General features: G+C 35.7%; 1 protein-coding gene and 1 non-coding gene across 2 annotated transcripts in view; both read right to left on the minus strand.

Annotated features, from left to right (window-relative positions):
- Positions 1-24921, minus strand: part of ABCB5 (ATP binding cassette subfamily B member 5) — a 117044-nt gene that overhangs the window by 11223 nt on the left and 80900 nt on the right. The window contains exons 19-23 of the mRNA XM_070473281.1: positions 23702-23785; positions 13757-13960; positions 10310-10410; positions 9334-9474; positions 1214-1370 (exon numbers count right to left, since the gene is read on the minus strand). Of these exons, the coding sequence (XP_070329382.1) occupies positions 1214-1370; positions 9334-9474; positions 10310-10410; positions 13757-13960; positions 23702-23785 (687 nt within the window). The remainder of the gene's footprint in view (positions 1-1213; positions 1371-9333; positions 9475-10309; positions 10411-13756; positions 13961-23701; positions 23786-24921) is intronic.
- Positions 10920-10992, minus strand: TRNAF-GAA (transfer RNA phenylalanine (anticodon GAA)). Its single transcript has one exon. It is a non-coding gene; the product is annotated as a tRNA-Phe (tRNA).

A 24921-nucleotide genomic window follows, 5' to 3' on the forward strand; every position in this document is an offset into this window, starting at 1 on the left:
GCCGGGACGGCGACTGCGGAAGCCTGCCCAGCCTGGAGCCCGCGCCCTTCAGCAAGAGAGGCCACCGCAAAGACGGACCTGCGTCCCGCGGCTCGAGGGGCCCCTGCCCACAGCAACCCGAGAAAGGGCAGCACAGCCACGAGACCCAGCACGGCCAGAAAGAAACGAAGAGAAATTAAAATAAAACATAAAGCACAGGGAGTGACAGAAGTATGTGTATATTAAGTAGAGATTAAATAGCTTAATTTTATAATCTTTATAAGAAACATTTCCACATTCTATCCCTTTGATACAGTTCTATGGGGATGTTTATCAGTGAGATGCTCAATCCCTCTATTGTAACATTTAGAAAGAAATGACTAGTAATATTACTAAATATCTAAATCCTAAGATTTAAAAATTTTCCTACATTACGTTTCAAAAGACAAGTATGAAATTTTATTGTGACACTCATGTATCTTAAAGCATTCTATTTTGAGAATGTCATGATCTTTTTATTTCTAACAACTAGCATTTCTTTTAATAATTATGAAGTTCTAGTGATAATGTACTATTTTAAGCTATCATACATATAAATCTACTGTTAAAATTCTAGAGGGAAATACATTTAAATGAAAATTTTCTTTCAAGTGTATACCTAATAGTTATTCTTTTAAATTTAAAATGTCTAGAAAAACTGAATATATATTTATGTATGTATCTTTTAGAGTTTGTGACTAAAATGTGTGCATATGTTTTAATATTAATAATTTAATATAGTTCCCATTTCCTCTCTTCTGTTTACACATATATTTTCCATGAAAAATGATGTCTGAAGTAGCAGGATACTATTTACTTTGCATATGTTATCAGAGAAAAAAATGAATAAATCTTAATACAAGGCTTTATCCAATATTAAAACTTTTGCAGTCTAAATAAAATCAAATGTATAAATCAATCCTGTGTTCAAGAACATTCTCATGGTATCAGGCAAATAAACCAGAAGCACATATTTTTTAATATAAAATCTGTACATTTTAGTAGGAGAGGTGAAAATTTGATTGAGACAACATCCCCTTTCTCCTTTTGTAACCATAACAGTTATTTATACAAGCTTTTAATTCTTTACAGCACTCATTTGCAGTTATCAAATAATGCCTTCATTTAAGTCTAATTAGAGAGCATGCATATGAATAATTAATAAGTGGACATTTAAAATCATAGTTGTGCTTACTGTTTTTTTCCCTTCTTGACTATAGCTGTCTATAGTTGGTTTCTTTTCCAACAAAGCAAACAGATGTGAAGCCCCAGATTTGGCTCTCGAATATTCAGGTGCCAAAACAAGTGTTTCTCCAATGGCCATAGCTCCATATGCAATTGCAGTAAAAACTCTATCAAAAGATAAAGCATTTGAATCTCAGTTAGGTCTATTTTCAAATAAGAGCTTTAAAAGGGAAGGAAAAATCAGGCACTGGAATATAATCTTTTGATCCAGATAGAGCCATTAATGCTCAAGGCCCAACAATGATATAGCTCTTTTGTAATTTTCTACCACATATTGATTATCCCTTTCCTATACAACAAAATAACTTTGGAGCTCAGGTAATCTTAAAAATTTCTCTTCCAATTAGAAAGACAGATCAAAGGCTCTAACTAGTGAATATAAAACATCTTAGCTTCCTTGATATAAGGATCATTTGCTTGGAGATTTGACAGAGAATTCAACTAACAATGGGAAGAATGGACTCTCCAGTAGTGAGGTCTGAATTTACACAGTAGATATGAATGTGTTTTTTTTTCCCCTTTTTTTGCATATAATGTAGTTAGAACAGATAACTGATGCCAGATGATTGGTTATCTGCCTGAAGTGCTATAAGATTTAAAGAGAGCAAAGCATGGAGATTGTGCTTTGTTCAGATCCTAAAAACAATATATGAGTAAAATACAGCTTAGCCAGACTGGAAGAAGCGCTATGATCTTTGGTCTGCTACAGATTATGATCTCAGTTTTAAAACATATTAATTCTAAAATGGTAAGTATGCAGATGATAGCACACAGGATAATAGTCACAGAAATGTGGCATATCATGTGGCCATGGTTAAATATTTTTCCTCTCATTTTTCATTTTAGTCATTAAAGCACATTATTGGAGTGAAAAATGCTGCATCTCAGAGGCAGAGCTAAAGGTGTAATTCAGCTAACAATTATGTAAGTTTCACTGGCAATATTTAAACATTAGGCAGTAAAAGAACACATAGAACCCAGCTGCTTGTTTGCCATGCAGGATCATAGCAAGGTAAACACAAACACATTGGTCTCATGAATTTCTCCACAGATGGGACCTATCAAGGGGTGGATTTTGATGCAATCTCTTCTGCAACATAGACTTCAGATCTTGAACCTTGTTTTCTTTATAAAGGTCAAACACCATACAAAATATATAAACAACTGGTGATGTCAAGGCATTTTTAGTACTAATATTTACCGAAATTTAGAGCTCAAAATGCCATTCAAAATACTTAATACTCAGCTATAAATATCAGAAGTGAGTACTGAATTTAGGTAACACATGAGAGTAGGCTTCTCAGAACAACTAAGAACATACCTTAGTATCTGAAATGTGCCAGAATATCTTACTGTCCTAAAATTTGCATAATTAAAAGTCAATTTAATTATTTGGCATAAGTGTACCAAGGCTAATGTCTTTGTTAGGTCTCCCGTAAAATGAAATTTACTGAGAAGGGAAGAAGGGAAAACAAAGATGCAAAATAGATGAAGAAGAAAAGTTTTAGTAAGGAGAGCACGAGCTGAAAGCTCTGCTGCTGTCTTTATTGTGTTTATGTTGAGGGGAGGTTAAATGGGACAGGGACTGATGTTGATGATAATTAGATTGAGGAAACTAATTTTGTGGTGATGGGACTGTCTAGGGGTTTCAGTTCAGTTCAGTTCAGTCGCTCAGTCATGTCTGACTCTTTGCGACCTCACGGACTGCAGCACGCCAGGCCTCCCTGTCCATCACCAACTCCCGGAGTTTACTCAAACTCATGTCCATTGAGTTGGTGATGCCATCCAACCATCTCATCCTCTGTGGTCCCCTTCTCCTCCTGCCTTCAATCTTTCCCAGCATCAAGGTCTTTTCCAGTGGGTCAGTTCTTTGCATCAGGTGGCCAAAATATTGAAGTTTCAGCTTCAGCATCAGTCCTTCTAATGACTATTCAGAGCTGATTTCTTTTAGGATGGACTGGTTGGACTTGCAGTCCAAGGGACTCTCAAGAGTCTTCTCCAACACCACAGTTCAAAAGCATCAGTTCTTCGGTGTTCAGCTTTCTTTATGGTACAATTCTCACATCCATACATGACTACTGGAAAAACCATAGCTTTGACTAGACGGACCTTTGTTGGCAAAGTAATGTCTCTGTTCTTTAATATGCTGTCTCGGTTGATCATAACTTTTCTTTCAAGGAGCAAGCGTCATTTAATTTCATGACTGCAGTCACCATCTGCAGTGATTTTGGAACCCCAAAACATAAAGTCTAGGGGTTTAGTCAGGGACATTATTCTCCCTTATAGTTTTCTCCCAGTGGGTGCTGTATAAAGAGACCAAAGCTACGGAATCTGTCCTAACCCCATCTGGCCCAATTAGATAAATGAACTAAAGTGCACTCACTTCCACTTAAGTATTTATTGCACAATAAGCAGTGCTCTAACTCCATGACAGTGTTAAATCTCTTCAAATTGGTTCCAGCTCCTGAAGGCCTCTGAACTAAGAGCTTACTCCAAGAAATGTTCAGGCCAACTTCCCATGCTAATATTGGTCATGGGAGCTTTGCCCATTTAGGATATATAAAGAGTAGTAATTTGCTATGATGACAAATGTTTTAAAGTCACCAATAGCACATTTATCAAAGTATTAATCTATGATAAATACTTATATAGACTCTTCATGCCTAAATAAGATTATTAGAAACATTACATAGTTCAGAAATGATTTGCATGTAGAAAAAATTCTTGAGCCACAAATACGTAATGTAAGAATTCAAAAACCTAAAATTTAACTTCCATAACTTTCTTAAATTTAAGTTGTCCATGGAAGAAGAAATCTTATCTACAGCTTATCCTTACATGGATTTACCCTGAATTTATGCTGCTTTACTGATTCTATAGCAAAAATCTCTAGGTTGGCTAGAGTTGAGGAAAGAGAACATTGAGCACGAAGAGATCGGGAGAGGGTTTTCACATGCTGAGCTTCTTTCCTAGTTATACGGATTCTTCATGGGTGCATGGGGTCATTGTCACTGCAGCCTCGCTACAATGATCCTTTCAAGCATTTCCAAGCAATGGAGAAATCTCCTTGCCCCTCATTGCTGCTGAAACAGAATTCAAATTTTTAAAAGATCTTTTGGCTAGGAACAACAATAAAAAAGCATAGAAATGAACAATCCTGATTTTAACACAATTGCTCCAAATAGAAATATCTAGCATAGTAACTAGTCCCTGTCTGTATGTCTCCCTTTAACCCTGCTCCCATATCTAGTTTGTATGCCTTTGGTGACTTACTTCAAGAGGAAGTATACTAGGGGGTTCTGAGACTGACTCTGAAGCCAGACCACTGGGACTACATCCAAACTCCATCCCTTATGTACCAGCTCTGTGACCCTCTGCACGTTCTTTGTGCTTCTGCTTCTGCATGACAATCGGAGATAACAACACTATCTGCATCTTACAGGATTGTTGTGAGAATTGAATATGTTAATAATGTAAAGTGTTTAGTATAGTGCTCAGTGAATGTTTAAGTTGTTGTTATTCCTCTCACAGAACTGAAAGTTAATGGGACACTTCCTGTTGGAAAATAAACTCACACATTTCTATGGATGTAGATTAGCGCAGCAGGTCAAATCACAACTTCTGAAGTCCCTACCCAGTAAGTTTCTGTTTTTGAATTGGAAGATAAAGTATCTTTCCTCACACAGGTGTCCATTGCAATTATTCCTATACTCACACTCTTTCTCCCTGCATCCAGGTAACAATACAAAGATCCTTTTCTTTTTACCCTACATCCCTTTCTCAGCAGAAGGGAGAAAGAAAATATACAACTTATATTTATTTGTTTCTTTAGGTTTTATAGAATATTTTCATATATATGATACCATTTGATCACTTAGGAGTAAGGTAGGAAAATTTATTCCTTTTTAATAAATCAGGAGACTCTTAACTCAAAGAAATAAGCAATTTGCCCAGAATCACATAGCTATGAAAACTTTAGGCCTGGAACTTGAACTTCCTTGTTTACTGTATTTTCCCTTCTACTGTGCTCCTTTCAGGGGAAAGTTGGCCTGAACTGTGTCCTGCATGTTGGGGTTTGTTATCACTTGATTCCCATTTTAGAATCTTCAGACAACCTTAGATATCAAATCTCCCTTGATTTGTCTCCTTTAGATCCCTTCAATGCTTGATCCCTCTATCTGGTCTCCTTATCTTGTCCTCCTCTCTTCTGGATAATCTCTGGGGAGAAGTTGGGAGGCAGTAAACACTGAAAGAAGACTTTTTTCCTTGTTTTGGCTAATCAAGGTTGTTCTCCTAACTATCAATATAATGTTAACACAGTTCCCTGGCTGCCTGGCTCACCAGAGCAAAGATAATAGTGAGGATCTAGCTTGCTTTCTGTGCTTCTGCACCGTTGCTAATTCATGTCTGACTCTTTGTGACCCCACGGACTGTTGCCCACCAGGCTGTTCTGTCCATGAGATTTTCCAGGCAAGAAAACTGGAGTGGGTTGCCATTTCCTCCTCCAATGAATCTTCCCAACCCAGGGATCAAACCTGTGTCTCTTGCCTTGGCAGGCAAATTTTTTTTTACCACTGAGCTACCTGGGATTGAATATTCACAGTCCAATACAATTTCCTGTCACAAACTGTATTTGGATTTTTGGAGGACTAGGCCACAACACATATGCTACTTGGCTCTGCTTGTCAGGCAGTTTTCAAAGCTGTGGCTTTTATTATTACTATACTGAAGGCATCATGCCTTGATTCTTCCTTACCCATAGGCTCTGCTTACTTCCTGCTAATATGCATAGCATAGAAGGAAGAAACAGAGAGAGAGGCAAGTTCTGAAGTCGGAGTATGAAGAGTTACAGAAACCTCTGCTGGGCACCAAGGTTTCTGGACTATATTGCACAAGGCAAGTCAGCTAGAAACTAACCTAAAGACACTAAAATTCAGACAGAATAAACTTATGTTGTATTTCTCAAAGTCTGTACATTTATAGTAGAGTAAACCCAAAGTGTTACAAGGACTAACAGAGGCAGAAGCAGCGAGTTTTACTACACATATGTGTAATGAAAACCTAAGCAAGAAATTTTTCTAAATGCTTATGTATTGGCTGCAAGGCAACAGAGTGAAAATGTTATCACCTTTTAAAAAAATGCTCATTTCAGAGAAACTTCTTTGATAATAGAGACAGCTTCTACCATAAGAAATCTATATGACTTTTTTTTTTAAGAAGAAAAAGCTACAGTTGATAGTAGCTTTGCTGATAAAGTAATATTATGAGCACATCAGAGAATTCTGCTGATAAGACTCCCTTTGTGTATCTCCTTTTATAAGTGAAGTGAAAGTCGCTCAGTCATGTTTGACTCTTTGTGACCCCATGGACTGTAGCCTGCCAGGCTCTGTCCATGGAATTCTCCAGGCCAGAATACTGGAGTGGGCAGCCATTCCCTTCTTCAGGGGATCTTCCCAAGCCAGGGATCAAACCTGCGTCTCCTGCATTGCAGGCAGATTCTCTGCCATCTGAGCCACCAGGGAAGCCTTCTACAAGGCACACTGTCGTTTCTGAAACAGAGACAGCTTGCCCATCCTGGTAGCTATAAATCATGAAAATACATTCACATCTTATAGAGTGAATAAAACATTTTTAGTTTATACAATAAACTAAAATACGAATTTCCCAATTTTTAGATAATTCTAGGAAAGTTTCTGAAATGATCAAAAGAAAACTCTAAGGTTTTAAGGAGCTATGGAAAGCAGCCTGGGATTCAGTCCCTATACTCATATTTCTTAAAGAGTGATCTTCAGGTTCTGTGCCTCAGAATAATCTGAATGTTTGGTAAAATGTAGGTTCCTGACCCTACACCAGGTCTACATATCTCTGGATTAGATCTCTGGGGTGAGCTCCAAATATCTTCATTTTTAATCAGCTTCTCGATTAATGAATCAGGAAATCACTGATTTAGAAAACAGCACAAAGTTCTTTTTACCTAAAGAGGGTTCTAGTAGGAAGTGGTTAACTTTGTAAAGTCATCCATTCACTTAGCTGATGAGATAGAAAGCTGTCCTACTCTGGAAGGCGCAACATCCTTTAAGCTAGGGATAATTTAGCGTTGATAAAGGGACACTCATGACATGATCATGGTAGTCGGAGATCACTTTGGATTTCCAAGAAAGCTGAAGATTTTGCTATTGAAGACAAATATCATCTGTTCACATTTTGCACAGTCCCATTCCCATATTTTTCACAGCCTGTCTCCTATGCCTACACTATGAAAGTATCAGTATCCTTAGTCTATTTGTAGTCTGGTTGAATGAAACAAATCAAAAATGATACTAGTGCTCCTAGTTCAGATAGTTCCTTGTTTCTTCCTTCCCTCAGGGCACTGGGAAATACCAATGTAATATGTTCATTACTCAATGCTCTCATGTTAATAGTCTTACATATATTCTGACAGCTAAAAAGTTTGTCTCCAAAAGTTATCCATTTTAATGAGTTTAATAAAAAAAAATTCAGGAAATGTGGTAGGCCAGCAGGAGGAGGAGTTTTTGTATGGGGGCCTTTTGATTCTCCTACTTTTTAGGGCCATAAAATAGCATTAAGCAAGTCACTTGTTCCATTTATGGTAATCATTAGTCCAATTCTAGATATTTAAATGTTCAGAAAACTACATAAGAATTTAAAAATAATAATTTTGTAGAAATATTCTATGCAAATTTGTCACAAAGTTAGTAATAATAATAACTAATGATTAATGATAATAAGTGTCTACTAAGCAAAGCCCCTAGCATCTTGAATCATGAACTTGAATCTGTGCTCTGCCACTTACTGATAAAGTGACTTTGGCCAAGTTAGGTAACCTCCTTGAGTCTTAATTTTCCCCACCTGTAAAATGGGAATCATAACATTTCACAGGGCAGTTGAGATTAAGCAAATAATGTATTACAAATCCTTAATACTGAATAAGGACTCAATCAAGTTTGTTGTTACTGTGATTATCATATGAAACAGAATGGTTGGCAGTCTTGAGAGGCCCCATTCAAGAAATATCCTGCCTGATGTCATTTGCAGGCATGATAGTGATGGTGTGATTTTGAGGTTGTATCATTCTTTAACTAAGAAGATTCCTTGCTTAGTTTTCATCTAAACAAATCTCAGGGCAGCTCTAAATGTTTATCAATGACATTTATGATACAGATTAGTAACATTCTGACATTTTAAGGAGACTTAAGAAGCTCAGAATTAATCTCAAAATTAATTCTAATTTCAGAAGTTGAATTTAGGTATTTGTATGAAGTAAAGAAATTGATAACTATGTGAACAGAGTTTCAAATAGAAGCACCAACAAATGCTTTGGGAAGAGGCAGCCTCATTAGGATGCCAAGATCAATTCTCAGTGTGACTTTTCTGAGGAGAAATACTCATTTACATGTGTTTCTTCTGGAGTGTTTGCTTAGCAAGGAACTCACCTCACTGATTTACAATCATATTTTTTTTTTTCCAATAAGGTTCTGTGTATTGAGTCAGTATTAAGTATTAATTGCATGACCATCATAGCACCTCTTTATATCACACAATCACCAGAATTATAGACTGCTTCAAAAACTAAAAAATAGGACACAGTTCAATAATAATACAATCATATTTGTTAAAGCCATCTCTACCTGGAGAGATAATGGATAACAAGAAGACATAGTCTACCTTACATTCCCACATCTAGTAAACCGAAGTAGTAAGTGATTCATTTGAGAGTTTAATTCAGAGTACCTGTGCTGGAGAAGGAAATGGCAACACTCCAGTATTCTTGCCTGGAGAATCCCATGGACAGAGAAGGCTGGCGGGCTACAGTGCGGAGGGTCTCAGAGAATCAGACACTACTGAAGCAACAGCACACACACATACACCTGTTACATCAGTATTTTACTGACTTGACTGTACTTATTAAATAACAATTTTTTAAAAAATTTCCCAGTATGTCTTTTGCACATATATTATTTAAACGATAATGCACTCTAAACTAGACATCTTTCTGGTTACTTTAAGTACATAACCCGTTTACAGAGTTTATATATTTGCATGACTTACATGAACATGCCCTCTGGGGTCATTCGTCCTGCTTGAATTAAGTAAGTTCCAAATCGAAATCCCACTGCATAGGCAAAATATACGAAGGCATGGCTGAATGCATAACAGATTCCAATGATCTGTGCTTTCTTCAAGGTATTTCTGAAATGCACAAAATTTACCAGATAATGGGGCATGAGGTATAGCAAGGTCTTTAAATAAATGTAGAGAAATGAATATAGAAAACAAGATACATTATTATTTAGAATTTTAAAGAATTTCTTCTAAGAATTAAAAAAAGAATTTACCTTTTTAACTACTAGTAATTATTACAGAGAAAACAACAGAAATAATGATTTTCCCTATAGCTATATGGCTCTGTAGTTCGATGTAACAAAACTGACTCTATGTATTTTCAAATGAATGGGCAAGGTCTGTTAAAGAAGACCTAATGAAAGAGTTAAAGAGATTTGGCTTAAAAATATTTTCTATCCTAATCTTGCACTAAGAGAATAAATGGTGGAAATTAAAGGGCAGTACTAACCAAAGAAGCATAAGTGTGAAAGAATACAAAGCTATCTTTCTGATAAAGTAAGGAGGACTAGTTTAAAATTAAAAGAAGTGATCACCTTTGATGTGTATATATTTGTTTTAAATGTGAACTATTTTAGAGATTCAGTATAAAGGGCTAAGTAATATTATTTCTTTCTTAAATATGTTATTCCTCAACCTTGTTTCATGGAAATAATAAAATGCTCACTCAGTTATAGTTTATGGCAATGTGAGAGGACCTAAAACATATGTTCTAAATGTGCTTACTCTCAACTCCTCTCTCTAGTCTCCTCTTGGTGGACTTATGTGAGAAATTCTGATATGCCATTATTAGGAATGATTCCAGAGCAAATGAATTGGCAGGCAAACCACTGCAGAAACCCAGGAGTACTGTCTTTATAGGAACAAACTATAGTTAATACAATCAGTATGAATCTACATTCACCTGTGCTGAGTCTGAAGCGCGTCCTCATACATTTGCTCAAAGGCTTTTTCTCTTGTTAATGACATTACAGTACGTATGTTCTCCACAGCTTCAGTTGCTATCTTATAAAACAAGATAATAAAAGAGAAATCAAATTAGTAGTGGTTAAACTTCTGATTGTGAATTACAGTCACGTTGAAGATATGTTAAGTACATCAAGTCAATAAGTTTTTCTGATAAGTTTTCTTAGCTTCTTTTTTCCTTTCCCCAAAATAAGACTGTTGTTTAGTTGCTAAGTTGTGTCTGACTCTTTTTGCAATCCCATGGACAAAATAAGAAAGTAATATATCAGGATAATACACTCAAGGAAAATTCCTTTTGAAAAGATTTTGTCCACTGATCTAAATTTAGCCTTCTTTAAGTCTTCATTGAATTTCTATTTAGACTAGTTCCATAAGGAGAGGGATCAAATATTAGTGAACATTATATCCATATGTAACTATGCAAAGGAGCTGTCTTATGAATTATGAGCTAATTCAAGCGGTGGACTGTAGCCTACCAGGCTCCTCTGTCCATGGGATTCTCCAGGCAAGAATACTGGAGTGGGTTGCCATTTCCTTCTCCAGGGGATCTTCCTGACCCAGGGATTGAACCTGGGTCTCCTGCATTTCAGGCAGATGCTTTAACCTCTGAGCCACCAGGGAAGCCCAAAAAAGACAGCAGAGAGAATCAAACAAATAATTATTTCATTCTAGCACAGAAATGCAAATAGCAGCCCAAGGACTTAGGAACACTGCCATAAAGTAACATGGAGTATGTCTTTCCAATTCTGTATAAGATATTTTATGGCTATTTTTCATTTTGATTTCTGTAACCTTAAAAGGATATTTATTTATTCAATTATTTGCTGCACCGCACAGCACATAGGATCTTAGTTCTCCAACCAGGGATCGAAGCTGTGCTCCCTGCAATGAAGCATGGATTTTTAACCACTGGATTGCCAGAGATATCCCTTAAAAATGATATTTAGTTTAAATATATTAATGCTTCTTCATAGTTACATAGTTTTCAAAAAGAAGAGGTATCAAATATGGAGGAGAATTTTGGCTTAGAATAATTTGGACATGAGAACACATGTTGATCTGAAAGAGAAATTTCCTGCTTTGACAGTCTGCTTCCAGACTGGCAGAGTGGACTGTGGAACAGATGAAGACCTAGGTAGACACTCAAGGTTATTTGAAGGGAAACTTGGGTTATGGGAGAGAATTGGATATCTAGACCATGCTCAGGACACCTGGATTCTGCTCTAAATTCTCATAATTTCAAAAGAAACACAAAGAAACCTCCATTTGTAATATTTTGCAGTACATAAGGAAAATGGATAAGAATGCTGAAATCTTGAGGAAAATAAAGAGAAATGAACCCAAAATCTTGGGTTCACTTTTCACAAGGGAGAAAGGACTAATAAGACAGCCTTAGAAAATAAATTAAAAAAAAAAAAACTAATATGGTAATTTTAAATCTGAAAAATAAAACATTTGATGATTTGTCCAAATCTATACATGCAACCAAAGAAGGACCAATATGTTTTACTGGTCCATGTTCTAAGTTTTGGTGCTTGGTAAAGTGACAGATTAAAAAGCCAGTGAGAAAAGGACACATTGCCTATTTGATTGGAATTAGTAATTGTATAGTCTGAGGTTACTCTAATAATGCAATAAGGAAAAATCAAAGATTTTTGATTTATAACTAAAGCTCATGACCTAAAAATTAAGATGAATAAAATACAATTAATTAGGACCAGATTAACTTGGAATTGTGATAATTTGCAAACACACGGAGGGCTGAACAAAATTTCAGCCCTCTGAGGCAAATACACGCTAAACGGTTCAGTCTTTTTGCTCAAGCTGGAGAATCCCAGGGACATGGGAGCCTGGTGGGCTGCCGTCTATGGGGTCGCACAGAGTCGGACACGACTGAAGCTATTTAGCAGCAGCAGCAGACAACCTAAAGGTCCTTATCTAGTGCAGGAAAGGTGGAAAGGCCCAAGGGTCATGAAAACCTGATTTATTTGAGTCTTGTGCTTCATTGAATCCCTATTCATGAATATTCATACTACATCTAATCTGATACAGTCACTGTGATTCAGACCATAAGAATATTAAAATCATTTTCATACTCAGGCATGTTCACCAACTTTGATATAAATCTTTAATACTATATCTTGGGCTAGGTGGCCAAGAGAAGACTTCACATTTACATGATGCAGCTTCCTAAAGTCATGAGAAACAGGTTTTGGACCCCTACTGAGATGAAAACCGAGAAGGATAGAAGGTCCCCAAAAGCAAACAAACAAAAAAGTTGACTATTATCTAAGAGGTAGGCAACAGCCTGGGAAAGTAATATACCACCTGCAACTGGAGCAAAGGGTGGATAGAAATGGATAGACACTCAACAGGGATGTTACGTAAGAGATTCCTACTTTGGGTGAGTGGCTGGATCAAATGACATCTCTTTCAATTCTTAGATATTATGGTACTACATTTCCAATATTTCCCTAAATCTCTACTACAATGATGATTGTTATGAATATGACTGATCCTGGGAAAGTTACATGTGGGTTTAGTTGCTAAGTCATGTCCGACCCTTGCAACCTCATGGACTGTAGCCCACCAGGCTCCTCTGTACATGAGATTTTCCAGGCAAGAATAGTGGAGTGGGTTGCCATTTCCTTCTCCAGGGGATCTTCCTATCCCAAGTTGAACCCTGGTCTCCTGCATTGCAGGCAGAATCTTTACTGACTGAGGTACCAGGGAAGAAAGTTATATATGTCATAGCATTTTCTAAGTAAATACATTGTTCATTTTGATCAGTATAAAGTTTTGTTTTAGGCACTCCCATTAGCAGTACCTTGCCTTGCATTTAGTAAATATTATATTTCCTCTTTATTTTGAAAAATGGAATACCCGTAATTATTCAAGAAATTTAATTATTCAATAATTAGAGAATGGGCAATCACAATGTTAACAAATTCCCCCACAATTTGCTAACAGTAATACTGACTGACATTATTGAGTGCATATTGCTTTCCAGATACTATTGCATATACCTAATAAGACTGTTTTCTGTAGTACTCATAAAGATCTATAAGTGGATAGTATTTTATTTCTACTTTATAAGGAAGAAATTGAAGTCCAGAAATGTTGATATAACTTGCTCATATCACACATTTGTTAGTGATAGAATCTGGATTCTAATTCAGCCAATTTGACGGCATAGCCCATGCTCTAAATTATGTACCCCCTACCGCTATGACATATCTATACCCATCCTAAATTGATTTGTATGGATTTCAATACATATACACCACTTTACAGATTCTTAAGAAAGGAAGTTAATGTTAAAAATGGAATCTCTTATTGATTTTCTCTTGAAATATTATGATGGTAACAATGGTCTTTATTTTACCTTTCCAGCACGCGTAAGTGCTTGCTTATCCTTGTTGGCAAATCCAGTCATTGCTGCTGTCTCAATCATTCCTGTGAAAGCGAGTGCTGGAGCAACACTCAGAATCAGCAGTGTCATCTCCCATCCGCACATGCAGGAAATGATAACTGAAAGTCCCATATTAACTGCATTTTGTGTTAAGACACCAACCCTTGAACCTGTTGCCTATAATCAGACATAAATTGGGGAAAAGCCAGTTAATTTTAAGTTTATAAGAATTGCTATGATAGTTTCTTGCAAAATAAGTTTTTTTGGGGGGGATTTATACATAGATTTTTATTTTGAATATATTCCATAATATCTTACAGAAAAACCAAATGAACTTTTGGGTCAGCCCAAGAATTAGAGATTTTTTTTTTTAGTCCCTCAGTTGTGTCTGGCTGTGATCCCATAGACTGTAGCCTGCCAGACTCCTCTATCCATGGAATTCTACAGGTAAGAATATTGGAGCAGGTAGCCATTACAGATTCTTAACCATCTAAAACACCAGAGAAGTCTGTTTAGAGATTAAATAATACTGAAGAGTTTTAAAATGTCCTATACTATGCAGTCACTATGTTTTATTTGTATACCTTATGTCAAAAGTCCTTTGAATTGTTCCTATTATTCTTTGGATATATTTCTTTCTGATACAAAAATATTTTCTAGGCCTACACCTTAAATTTGTCATTTCTTCAAGGAGTCTGAGTTCCTGTTAGTGGAGGATGTTATTTAGAAGTCAATATATATATATATATATATATAAAAGAAGTCAATATATAGCACTAGTTGTGTTCATTATCAGTGGAATGTTAGTGGATATAACTGGAGAGTGTGTGTGTGTGTGTGTGTGTGTGTGTGTGTATGTAGATGCATGCACATATTGAAATCTATATTTATTTCTCTCTTTACATTTCTTGAAATCCATGGGTTTATATCAATACATCCAGTTCCAATTAAAAAAAACACAAGGTTATTATTTCTGGCTTTCTCCCTTCTAATATTTGTTATCCACTTCTTCAACAGTAAGAAACCTAGCTCCCATTTTCTTTAATAGAGTTTCATGATCAGTCTCTCTGCTATCATGCAGATCATGACCAATCTGCTATCATGACCCCTGTCTCTGCCCAGGAAGCGTACCCTCTTCTCTGCACACTCTGGTTTTGCTTTCCTGCATGAGGCTGGTGCCTCATATGAATGCCCAACTCACCATATGTGGTCTCCAAAACCCAGTGCTGCCCCTTCCTCTTATACCGAAAAAGGGCTGGTACTCTTAGCTACTGTACTATACTAGTGCTGAATTGAATGAGGATATTCACTGAAGTATATCCTTTGTATATAATATCTTCCCTTTTCTGCACTTTATAAGAATTTCACTCAGCAAAATTCTACAGAGGCAACATCAAGATAGAAAAGGAGTTGAAAACATTATGGTATAAAATAACATAAGAGAAATTTGGGGAAAAAACTCAAAATAGGTAGAAATATCTTCATCACTGTTTGATGAGAACTACATGCCTTGAAATTTTAAGCTCCTTTATGCTAGGATGAAAAAAGGAAGCCCCTATATACCTATAAACATAGCTACAATCAACTAGGATATCAATTCACTTTTTAGAACATATGTTTTGCTCTGATCATGAAAACATGGTCATTGGAAAAGGTCTAAATAATGTTTAAAATGACATCCTTCCAGACATAAATACATACACATTCAGATTAGGATTATTGTGTGTATTCAGCATTGTATCCTGCTTTTTTAATCCCTTTATATTACACTGCAAGCTTTTTCATGAGTCATTAAATAATCTTCAAAAAATTTTTAGTAGATTGCTCCCAATTTTTCACTACTAAGAACAAAGACATAATGAGCATCTTTGTGCAAAATCTTTGTGCTCATCTTTTATCTCCTGATATTAAATTCCTAGCCTGGAATTATATGCTAAAGGGTGTATACCCTTTCATTCTTCATAGATATTGTCAAATTGCTTCTCTAAAAAATGATATTACTATTCACTGACATATCCCCCCCCAAATTAGTATCATCATTAAAATAACATTAATGAAAAATCTTCTTTCCCCACAGGGTTCTGTGAAGTAAAAAGTTGTCCAGCTGTGTCCAACTCTTTGTGACCCCATGGACTATACAGTCCATGGAATTCTCCAGGCCAGAACACTGGAGTGGGTAGCCATTCCTTTCTCCAGGGGATCTTCCTGACCCAGGAATCAAACTGGGGTCTCCTATACTGCAGGCAAATTCTTTACCAACTGAGCTATCAGAGAGGGCTCTGATTTATTCCTAAAAATTTTTTTGTGGTTTTAGTTTCAAGACTGCATTTCATAATGATTCACTATTTTCCCATCTTTCACTGAACTATGAAAGAAAACTCCCCCAAAGTAAAAACAAATAACAATAGCAAACACCAAACAAACCACTAAATACTGCAAATTCAGACAGACAGACAGACAGGTAATGTATTTTAAATATGCCTTAAGGTGTTTATTACAGACTGACTCTAATCAATGAGGTTGAAATAAGAACATCATTTGGTATTTAATACTTACTCACACTCTGTCTCTTGAGGGTTCTGGATGATGCAGAGATATATGATGTGTATATTATGACTGAATTGTCCTACACCTCCCACCCAAATTCATATGTTGAGATTCTGACTCCCAGTTCCTCAGAATGTGACTGCATTTAGAGATAAGGTCCTTAAAGAGGTGATTAAGTTAAAATGAGGTTTTTGAGGGTGAACCCTACTCCAATATGATTGGTTTCCTTACTTTTTTAAAAAAAGGAAATTTCAATGTGGACATGTTTGCACAGAGGAAAGACCATGTGGGGACACAAGAAGAAGAAAACGATATATAAGTCAAGGTGAGAGGATGCAGAATGAAACCAACCATGCCAACATTTTTAACTTGGGCTTTTAACCTTTAGAGCCATGAGGAAATAAATTCCTGTTGTTTAAGCCACTCAGACTGTGGTACTTGGTTACAGCAACCTAGCAAACTAATATACTGTCAACTTGCTTCTTTCCTTCCACCCGCACCATGAGTTTCAGAGTTATATAGATCATATAGTTGGAGGAAGAGGCTGTGGAACTTAAGCACTTGTAATGTTGAAGGTCCCACCCCACATCAAATTAACTATGGAATGCCCCTATAGCCACATAAACTCTATATATTTTTCTATAAAATAGAAGTATTTTAAAAAATTACAATCAGGTTTTGTTAAGAATAAGATATTCTTTTAATATAAAATTTATCTAGGTATTACTGAGAAATTACTTGCCATCAATTACTTGATAGCTATATTTTGTAGGCCTTTATACATTCATTAATTTCCACTTTGTAGTTTCTTAGTTTGAAGTCAATGACTTTTCCTTTTTCAGATCACAGTTCTTAGCACTATATCTATATTAACAGAAGTATGAAATATATCTAGTGGACAGTTATTCTTTTCTGTTTGGATATTTCCTGTTAGGTGGCCATAATATAGTTCCTTTCTTCACTGCCTTCCTCTGTTTTTATCCTAGTTTCTTTAAAAATTACAATTCTTGACAGTAGATCAAAAGGAAGTAAAGAGGTAGAAAACCAGAAGAGGAAAGATAGAAAGTATGCTGAGGATTGTAGCTTTTGTGTATAAAATTATGCAGTGTGCTGGAAAGAGAGGGAGAAGTACAGTAGATGAACTGTAGATGCCACAGTAGATGAACATTTGAGAATCACTGAAAATTAGGCTATACACTATGCATACCAACCTCATGTCTAAAAACATTCAAGTGTAAACTTGTCAAATTTTTGATGGAACAGTCTTGTGTTTGAACGTTTTGTTTAGGACATAAGAACTTTCTATAACCTGACTTGTACTTGCATATCCTTGCTTATTCAACAAACTTGAGTTATCCACTTTTGTACTAATCTGCTTCTTGAAAATAAGATCATATACCTTTCTACGTGGTACTTTAGTTTAAGCTACCAGAAACTTATTGAAATATTCAGTCAATGCAGCCATGGACAGGCCACAGTCCCTGCCTTTTGGTGATGGTAGCAGGATAAGAAAGATCTGAATATATCTTTCTTATTCCAGGAAGAATTCTTTTTAAAAATTCAGTCTTGAAAAATTCTACAAGAACTAAAGGAAAATAAAAAATTGCCTTTAAAGCCTACAGTAATAGTGTAGTTCTGGAAAGAATTTAGAACTGGAAATCAGAAGAAATTTAATTAAACTTCTTTAGATTCTTTATCAATGTGCAGATTAATAGAATTTTTCCTTGAAAATTAAGAGCAGAAAGTCATAATTAAATAGTTCTGCAGATAACAATTATGGAGTATCTACTACGTCCAAGGGACTTCCCTGGTGGCTCAGAGGGTAAAGCGTCTGCCTTCAATGCAGGAGACCTAGGTTCAATCCATGGGTGGGGAAGATCCCCTGGAGAAGGAAATGTCAACCCACTCCAGTCTTCTTGCCTGGAAAACCCCATGGATGGAGAAGCCTGGTGGGCTACAGTCCATGGAGTCACAAAGAGTCAGACACAACTGAGAGACTTCACTCTGTCCAAGGTACTGTGCTAAATGTGGGGAATACAACTTTGATATGAAAATTCCAGAAAATTGGTACCATAAGAAAATAAATGGAAGTAAATTCAGTATGTAATTGTAGAAAATAAAACTCCATATGGCAGGATTTCTGCTTCTGGCTAACATGAACAGAAGGAATGAATTTGTCCTTTCAGCTGAAACAAATAAAAAATAGACAAAATATATGAAACAATAAATTTCAAGATACTAGACCTAAGGCAAGCAAGGAAAATGGGAAACAAACAAGGTGAGCCCTATGATTGCCCCAGCTTACGCCTTGAAAGGGCTTCAAGGCTGTAGGATAGGGTGAACTCTAAGCCCTCTAAGACAGAGCCCACCAGACTGACTAAGTGGAATAGACAAAGCTGAGAGTCTGGAGAGTCCAAGGAAGCTAGCATTTGCAATACAGAACACTAAAGGTATACAGAAAGAAATCTAAATATCCAGAAAGGGTCCCCCTTGAGTATTCAATTGAACGATGCACGTGTGAAGGCTAGAAATAGTGATTGGTCATATCAGCCTGACTGGAAAACCTCATTATTCACCTGGCATTGGGTAGCGCATGTCTTGCCTCAGTAGTTGACTCCAGTCTTGCTTAATAAATCTTAAAATCAAGACCCACCCCCTCCCAAACATCAAACTGTTTCCAGGTAATTTAACTGCATCCCAGAACAAGACAAAAATATTTATAGAAACACAAAAATATTCAGCACCTCAAAATTTATATTCACAACATGTGGCATCTAGTCAGAAATTATCAGGTATGCCCAAAAGCAGCAAAAAAAGACCCTTAATGAGCATAAAAATCAATAAATTGAAACTGATTCAGAACTGACAGAAATGTTAGATGTAGCAGACAGTGGCCTTAAAAGTTATTATAATTGTATAGCATACACTCAAAAAGTTAAGAGATAAGGAGGGTAAATGAAAAAGACCCACATCAAACTCCTACAAATGAAACATGTCAGTGTCCAGAAACAAAGTTTTATTGAAACCCAGCCATGTCTCTTTGTTCGCCTGTTGTCTGCCGCTATCTGGGCACTGCACTGATGGAAGTTGAGGCGTTGCTAGAGAAACCCATGTGCCCCGCGGCTCACTGTGCACTGATGCTCAGTGTGAGGACACTGATCTGGCAGCTTGTTGAGTGCCACATGTGTTGCAGTACTATGGTATTTTATTCAAGTTTTTAAAATTACCATTGATGTCCATCATCTAAAGACAAGAAAGGAAGAGAAAAGTGGACTTTGGGACGTCTGCTTTTAAGGCAGAATAGGCTATGGATCACTTTGTGTTCTAATTAGATGCCACAGTGTTGTGTTTATTATGCTATGATACTGTAGAGTTCTAAAAATAAACAGAACATGTCAACATTTGCAGACAGCACTCATCATAAAATTCCTAATTCACAGGAAAGTAACATTTATAAAAATTAGAAAATTAAAATGGAATAACACATCTTAACAATTTATTCATAAAACTAAAAAGTGAAAATGAGGCTGAATCTAAATAAGTTTCTGAGCAGCTCATTTATTAGCTAAGTCAAGAAAGTCACAGATAGTGAATTAATTAAATCATGTTTGATTGAAGCAGTGGAAGAAATGTGTTCAGAGAGGATAAACTTATATCAGATGATTAGTATCTTGATGAGAATTATTGCTCAAAAAGTTGAGAACAGCAGAAATCTCAATGATCAATTGAAAATTATTTTGAAGGTCATTTTGAGTAGTTTCCCTGGCTCTTGATGGGTTGAACTAAATACTGATACTGCTTAATTGTTGTTTTTTTTGAGGAGTCAATATCAAAGTGAAGTGACTGAAGTGACTGAAAAATTTGAAGTGACTGAAAAGTTAGCTGCTGTGGATAATCTGTATGCAACAACTACAGTTGAGAATATTTTCAAAGAATTTGAGACAAAAACCTAGATGAGTACAACCTGAAGTGTAACCTGCTAAGATGTACAACTGATTGTGGCAAAAATATTTGTAGAGGAAAAAAAAAGGTTTAGTTGGACAAATTCATAAAGTTTGTGAAAATGAAGGTGTTTAAGGCCTGTTGTTATTCATTGTATTCATTAATATTTTGTGGAAACTAAATGAATTTATTACACATTATTGGACCAGTATGCTGAATGAAGTCGATTTGTCCCTATAGCTTTCTCTTATTTTTTTGGTCAAAAGTGGAAGTTGAACTTCTTGATTTGTCTTCCCAACAATTTGTGGGTTTAGCAGTGGTAAAGTTTTACTATGGAGTATTGAGTTCAGGGCTGAGATTGAAATTTTTCTTTATAAAAAGAACCACCTTGTTCATTGTGGTTTTGGATATTAGGTTTTGCTGTAGACTTGATAATGTCTCAATGAATTCAACCTAAAATTGTAAGGCAAACAGCAGTTATACACCAACATTATACTGTGGTAAAGTGATTTCAGTGACTACTCACATTGTTTGAATTGTAAGTAATGTTAAGCTGTTTTATACTCTTTCCACGTCAAAAAATTAAATCAAGAAGTGAGGTCACCATTGCCTAGGCAATGATAGCCAAGCTCTACCTAATCAATTCATTGGGCTCTTGGAATTAATAAATGAAATTTTTATTTCTGGGGGGGCAATGTAACTATAGTTCTGATAAGGAGAATTCTTGGAACTAACATTGTGTCTGTCACTGGTATATCAAGCGTACATTGTGGCATCAATAACACTTTCTTATGGACAAAAGTGAGGTAAGACTTCTGGTTGATGAAGAGGAGTTGCTAAAATATACAGAAATAGTACCTTGTAATTCTGTGAAATTCAGTCTCCCAAAGAATTTAATACGGCTCTATACCTTTAATAAAACTACATTTTACACAGAAAATAGTCTGTTGACAGCTGTACTGGCAGTAAGCCATTACCTTGGGGCTGAAATAATACCAGTTAAATTGGTTGTATTCAATCAACTGTTTCAGGAATCATTTTGTCCTATAACCTTAGTTCACTAACATGTCTTTCTCATGACTCTGAGTATCAGAACATCTAAAAATGACCAGGAGCTTAGACTTTTGGTCATTAGTAAGGGTTTCATAATAATATTTATTAAGAGGCTAGTTCATGAACATTTACCCTAACACATTTGATAAAAGTAACATGTGACTGAAATTGCATGATGAAGAAACTGAGATGGAAATATATCTTCCTTAAGTTGATATGATAGGACATATGACCCTGAATTATTGGTTTTTGATTCATCTCTAGTGTAGTGTGTCTTTGTGAGTAAAGAAATAGTGGTCAAATGGGATTTGTAAATAATTCCTCCTTTAGTAGAAAGAGAATCCATTCAAGTTAGATATGATTCTACCTATATATGGCAATGCAAGGGTTTATGTGAATTATATGCCATTAGATACAGTCTCATTCTTGGTATCCTTCTTTGGTTGCTTTGCTTTTCAAGTTCTGCAACTTTAAATGGGTCATCGGTATTCCAGCCATCTAGTCTTTAGCTACTTCTTATTCAATGAAAATGATTTGACTTGCCCAGAAGTTATCATGAGAACAACATTTACTAACTGCAACAGGAATTTTCAAATGATCAAATGGTATTAGTCAAATGCTTATAAGGAACCACACTGACAAATATTCTCATTAATTTCTCTTGATGAGAGACAACATTATCATTTGACACAACTAAGGAATTTTAGGAAAGCAATGTTGGTCTTTAGTACTAATTTGTTCTTTTCATTCAAGCAAATACTTACTAAAAGAAATGTCTTGCTTATCAAGTATAGCTGGTAGTAAGAATACCTGTTTCACTGAATTCTTAAAAGAGAGTAAGAGAAAAACATTCACACAGCAAAGCAAAAAAAAAAAAGAAAGAAAAACAAGGTTTGTAGAATGGAGATCCAAATGGAATTATAGGGACTGATATTTCTGCCAAATTTAGTGAACCCTTGAATTTCTAAACACAGATGTTGTCATTCATCTAATTCCATTGTGCTATGGAGGATTACTATCCTTATTATTTAATGACTAAGTGAAATTCTATCCATCATTTTTTCCCCATTTATATCAGTAAAACCCAACTCCTCAGCCTTACTTTAAAATTTAAATGCTATTCAATGAAATTTAGAGCCTTGTTTTAAAAATGATAAAAAAGAGTTTCAGGAAGCGATGAAGATGATTCCCCCTTTCCTCTCTAGGTCTTTCTACATCATAAAATTAGTTTTCTAAACCAATACAGAAGCATGTGAATGTTTATAATTGTCACCAACTTGCTCTATTTTCTAGTATTAGAAATCTACCTCCTTGCATGTATATATTGAACAAAGAGGTTTTGCAAAAGTTACAAAAATTAGAATAGTGGCCATGTCTTGTGGAAATAGCTTCCAAAAGAAAATACAATTTTGAAGAGCTGTTTTAGTTGACAATTTGTTGCTCTGATAACAATGCTGTAATCAACATTTCAATATTTCTAAACAATAACAACAACCAAAACCTGTTAAGATTTTTCTGTCATTCGGAGGTGCATCATTGACTTTCCTTTTCTCCACATGCATAAGGAAAAAGGAAAGTTTATAACTCTGGTAGAATTCTTATTTTAACAAAGAGATCAAAAACTTTATCTCACTTAAATTCAAAGTGGAAAAATTTTGTTTTGCATTTCTTTTCTCAATCGTAGTTGAAATCCCACTTGTAATAAAAGATTAATTTTATTAAAATAACTGGATGAAAACTAATAAATTACTCTTTATCTCTTCCATACTATCCTACTCCCCATACTTATTAAGCATCACTTTGACATACATTATGCTGGTCATTCTGTTGTTAATTTTGAATATTGTGCATAAGTGTGAATTTTATTTACACCTATTGTGACCAGTCATGATTACACATAACTCTTTAACTTGATATGTTTAACAATAGCACAGAACCATTTCCAGATATGCATGAATTTAACTTGTTACATATTACGTTAAATGAGATTTTATTTTCTGGGGGAAAGTAAAAATTAAACTTTCTTCTTTTAAAACTTCCAAGTTATTTGTGTGTTTTAATTTTGTTACTTTATCTTATATTACTATCTAATTTTGACCTTTTTTGTCTAGCTCATTCTTGGTATTTTCTGTAGTCCTCTGGTTATCCTATTATATGTCCTAAATGCCCTTTATTTTTAATTAAAAATGTCCAGAACTGAAAGGCTTCCTTATATCTTTCATTGAGAGCTCTCTGTTAGCCCTGAGACTTACCTGGTCTCCTTAATGATGTGGGTCATCTCAGCATAGCTTACATATATGCAAAGACACATATGTGTACACGCATTCATGTTTAACACAAACATACACCATTTAAAAATAAAAGCAATATACATACTCCTTGGATTTGTGCTATATCTATGGCTAACATTGTTGTCAAGGCTCCTGTGCTGTTTTCTTTATCATCAAACCAGGAAATATCCTAGAGGAAAAAGAGTTAGAATGGTTATCAAAAAATGCTTGACTTGTGATTGTGCTACATTAACCTGTGCTGTGTGCCTATTTGCTCAGCCGTGTCCGACTCTGCACCCCCATGGACTGCAGCCCGCCAGCCTCCTCTATCCAAGGGGATTCTCCAGGGAAGAATACTGGAGTGAGTTGCCATGCCCTTCTCCAGGGGATCTTCCCAACCCAGGGATCGAACCCAGGTCTCCCGCATTCCAGGTGGGTTCTTTACTGTCTGAGCCGCCAGGGAAGCACTCTATTAACTTTGAAGGCATTTATGTGCCTGCCTTTTTACTCACAGGCACTTAAAATTTATGGAGCAAATAAATTTTGTTTCTTACTTCATAAAAATCTATATGTAGATACTAACTGAAGAACTTAAGCCCAACAACTTGGACTCTACCATGCTACAGCACTATATAATAATCAGTGTTTAAAATGATCATTTTGAACCACCAAGTAATTGATAATTATACTCCACAAGTAATTTTTGTGAAGAGCAGATTTTACTAAAAAAGTAAGGTAATGCACAACACACTTTAGAAATATTTCCAAACTTTCTGTCTAAATTTAGAAATGGTAAAAAAAAATAAATAAATAAAAAATCTGTTTCCTTCTCCTCAGGATCTAGATACGCAAGATTTTCCCTGACACTTCACATTCCCACCTAGATCTTATAAGTACTGGGCATTTTGAGAAGCTAAAAAGGCAGTTTTCCCTGACACTTCACATTCCCACCTAGATCTTATAAGTACTGGGCATTTTGAGAAACTAAAAAGGCAGAAAGCCTGCTGTAAAACTCCTGCAGTCAAAAAAAGCATGCAATTTGATAGGTCAAAAATACACACAATAAAAGCATAATGTTATAACCAATTTAATTTTCAACATCAAATACAGATAGCACTTAGCACTTCTCAACTTAAGGAATGTGATTTTCTTTCCTTAGCCATTGAATGTTTCCTCCCATGCACTCAAACTACTTAAACCTCTTATGGCTTAAAACTATGTGGAGACTGGCTCTAAAAATGATTGATTTTTAGTGAGTGAAGAGCAAAAGAATTGTTGAATTACTACAACCCAGCCAGGGCCCTATTGCCCAGGTAACGGATTTCT

The sequence above is a fragment of the Odocoileus virginianus genome, chromosome 1 (genome assembly GCF_023699985.2).
Source record: "Odocoileus virginianus isolate 20LAN1187 ecotype Illinois chromosome 1, Ovbor_1.2, whole genome shotgun sequence".
Taxonomy (NCBI): domain Eukaryota; kingdom Metazoa; phylum Chordata; class Mammalia; order Artiodactyla; family Cervidae; genus Odocoileus; species Odocoileus virginianus.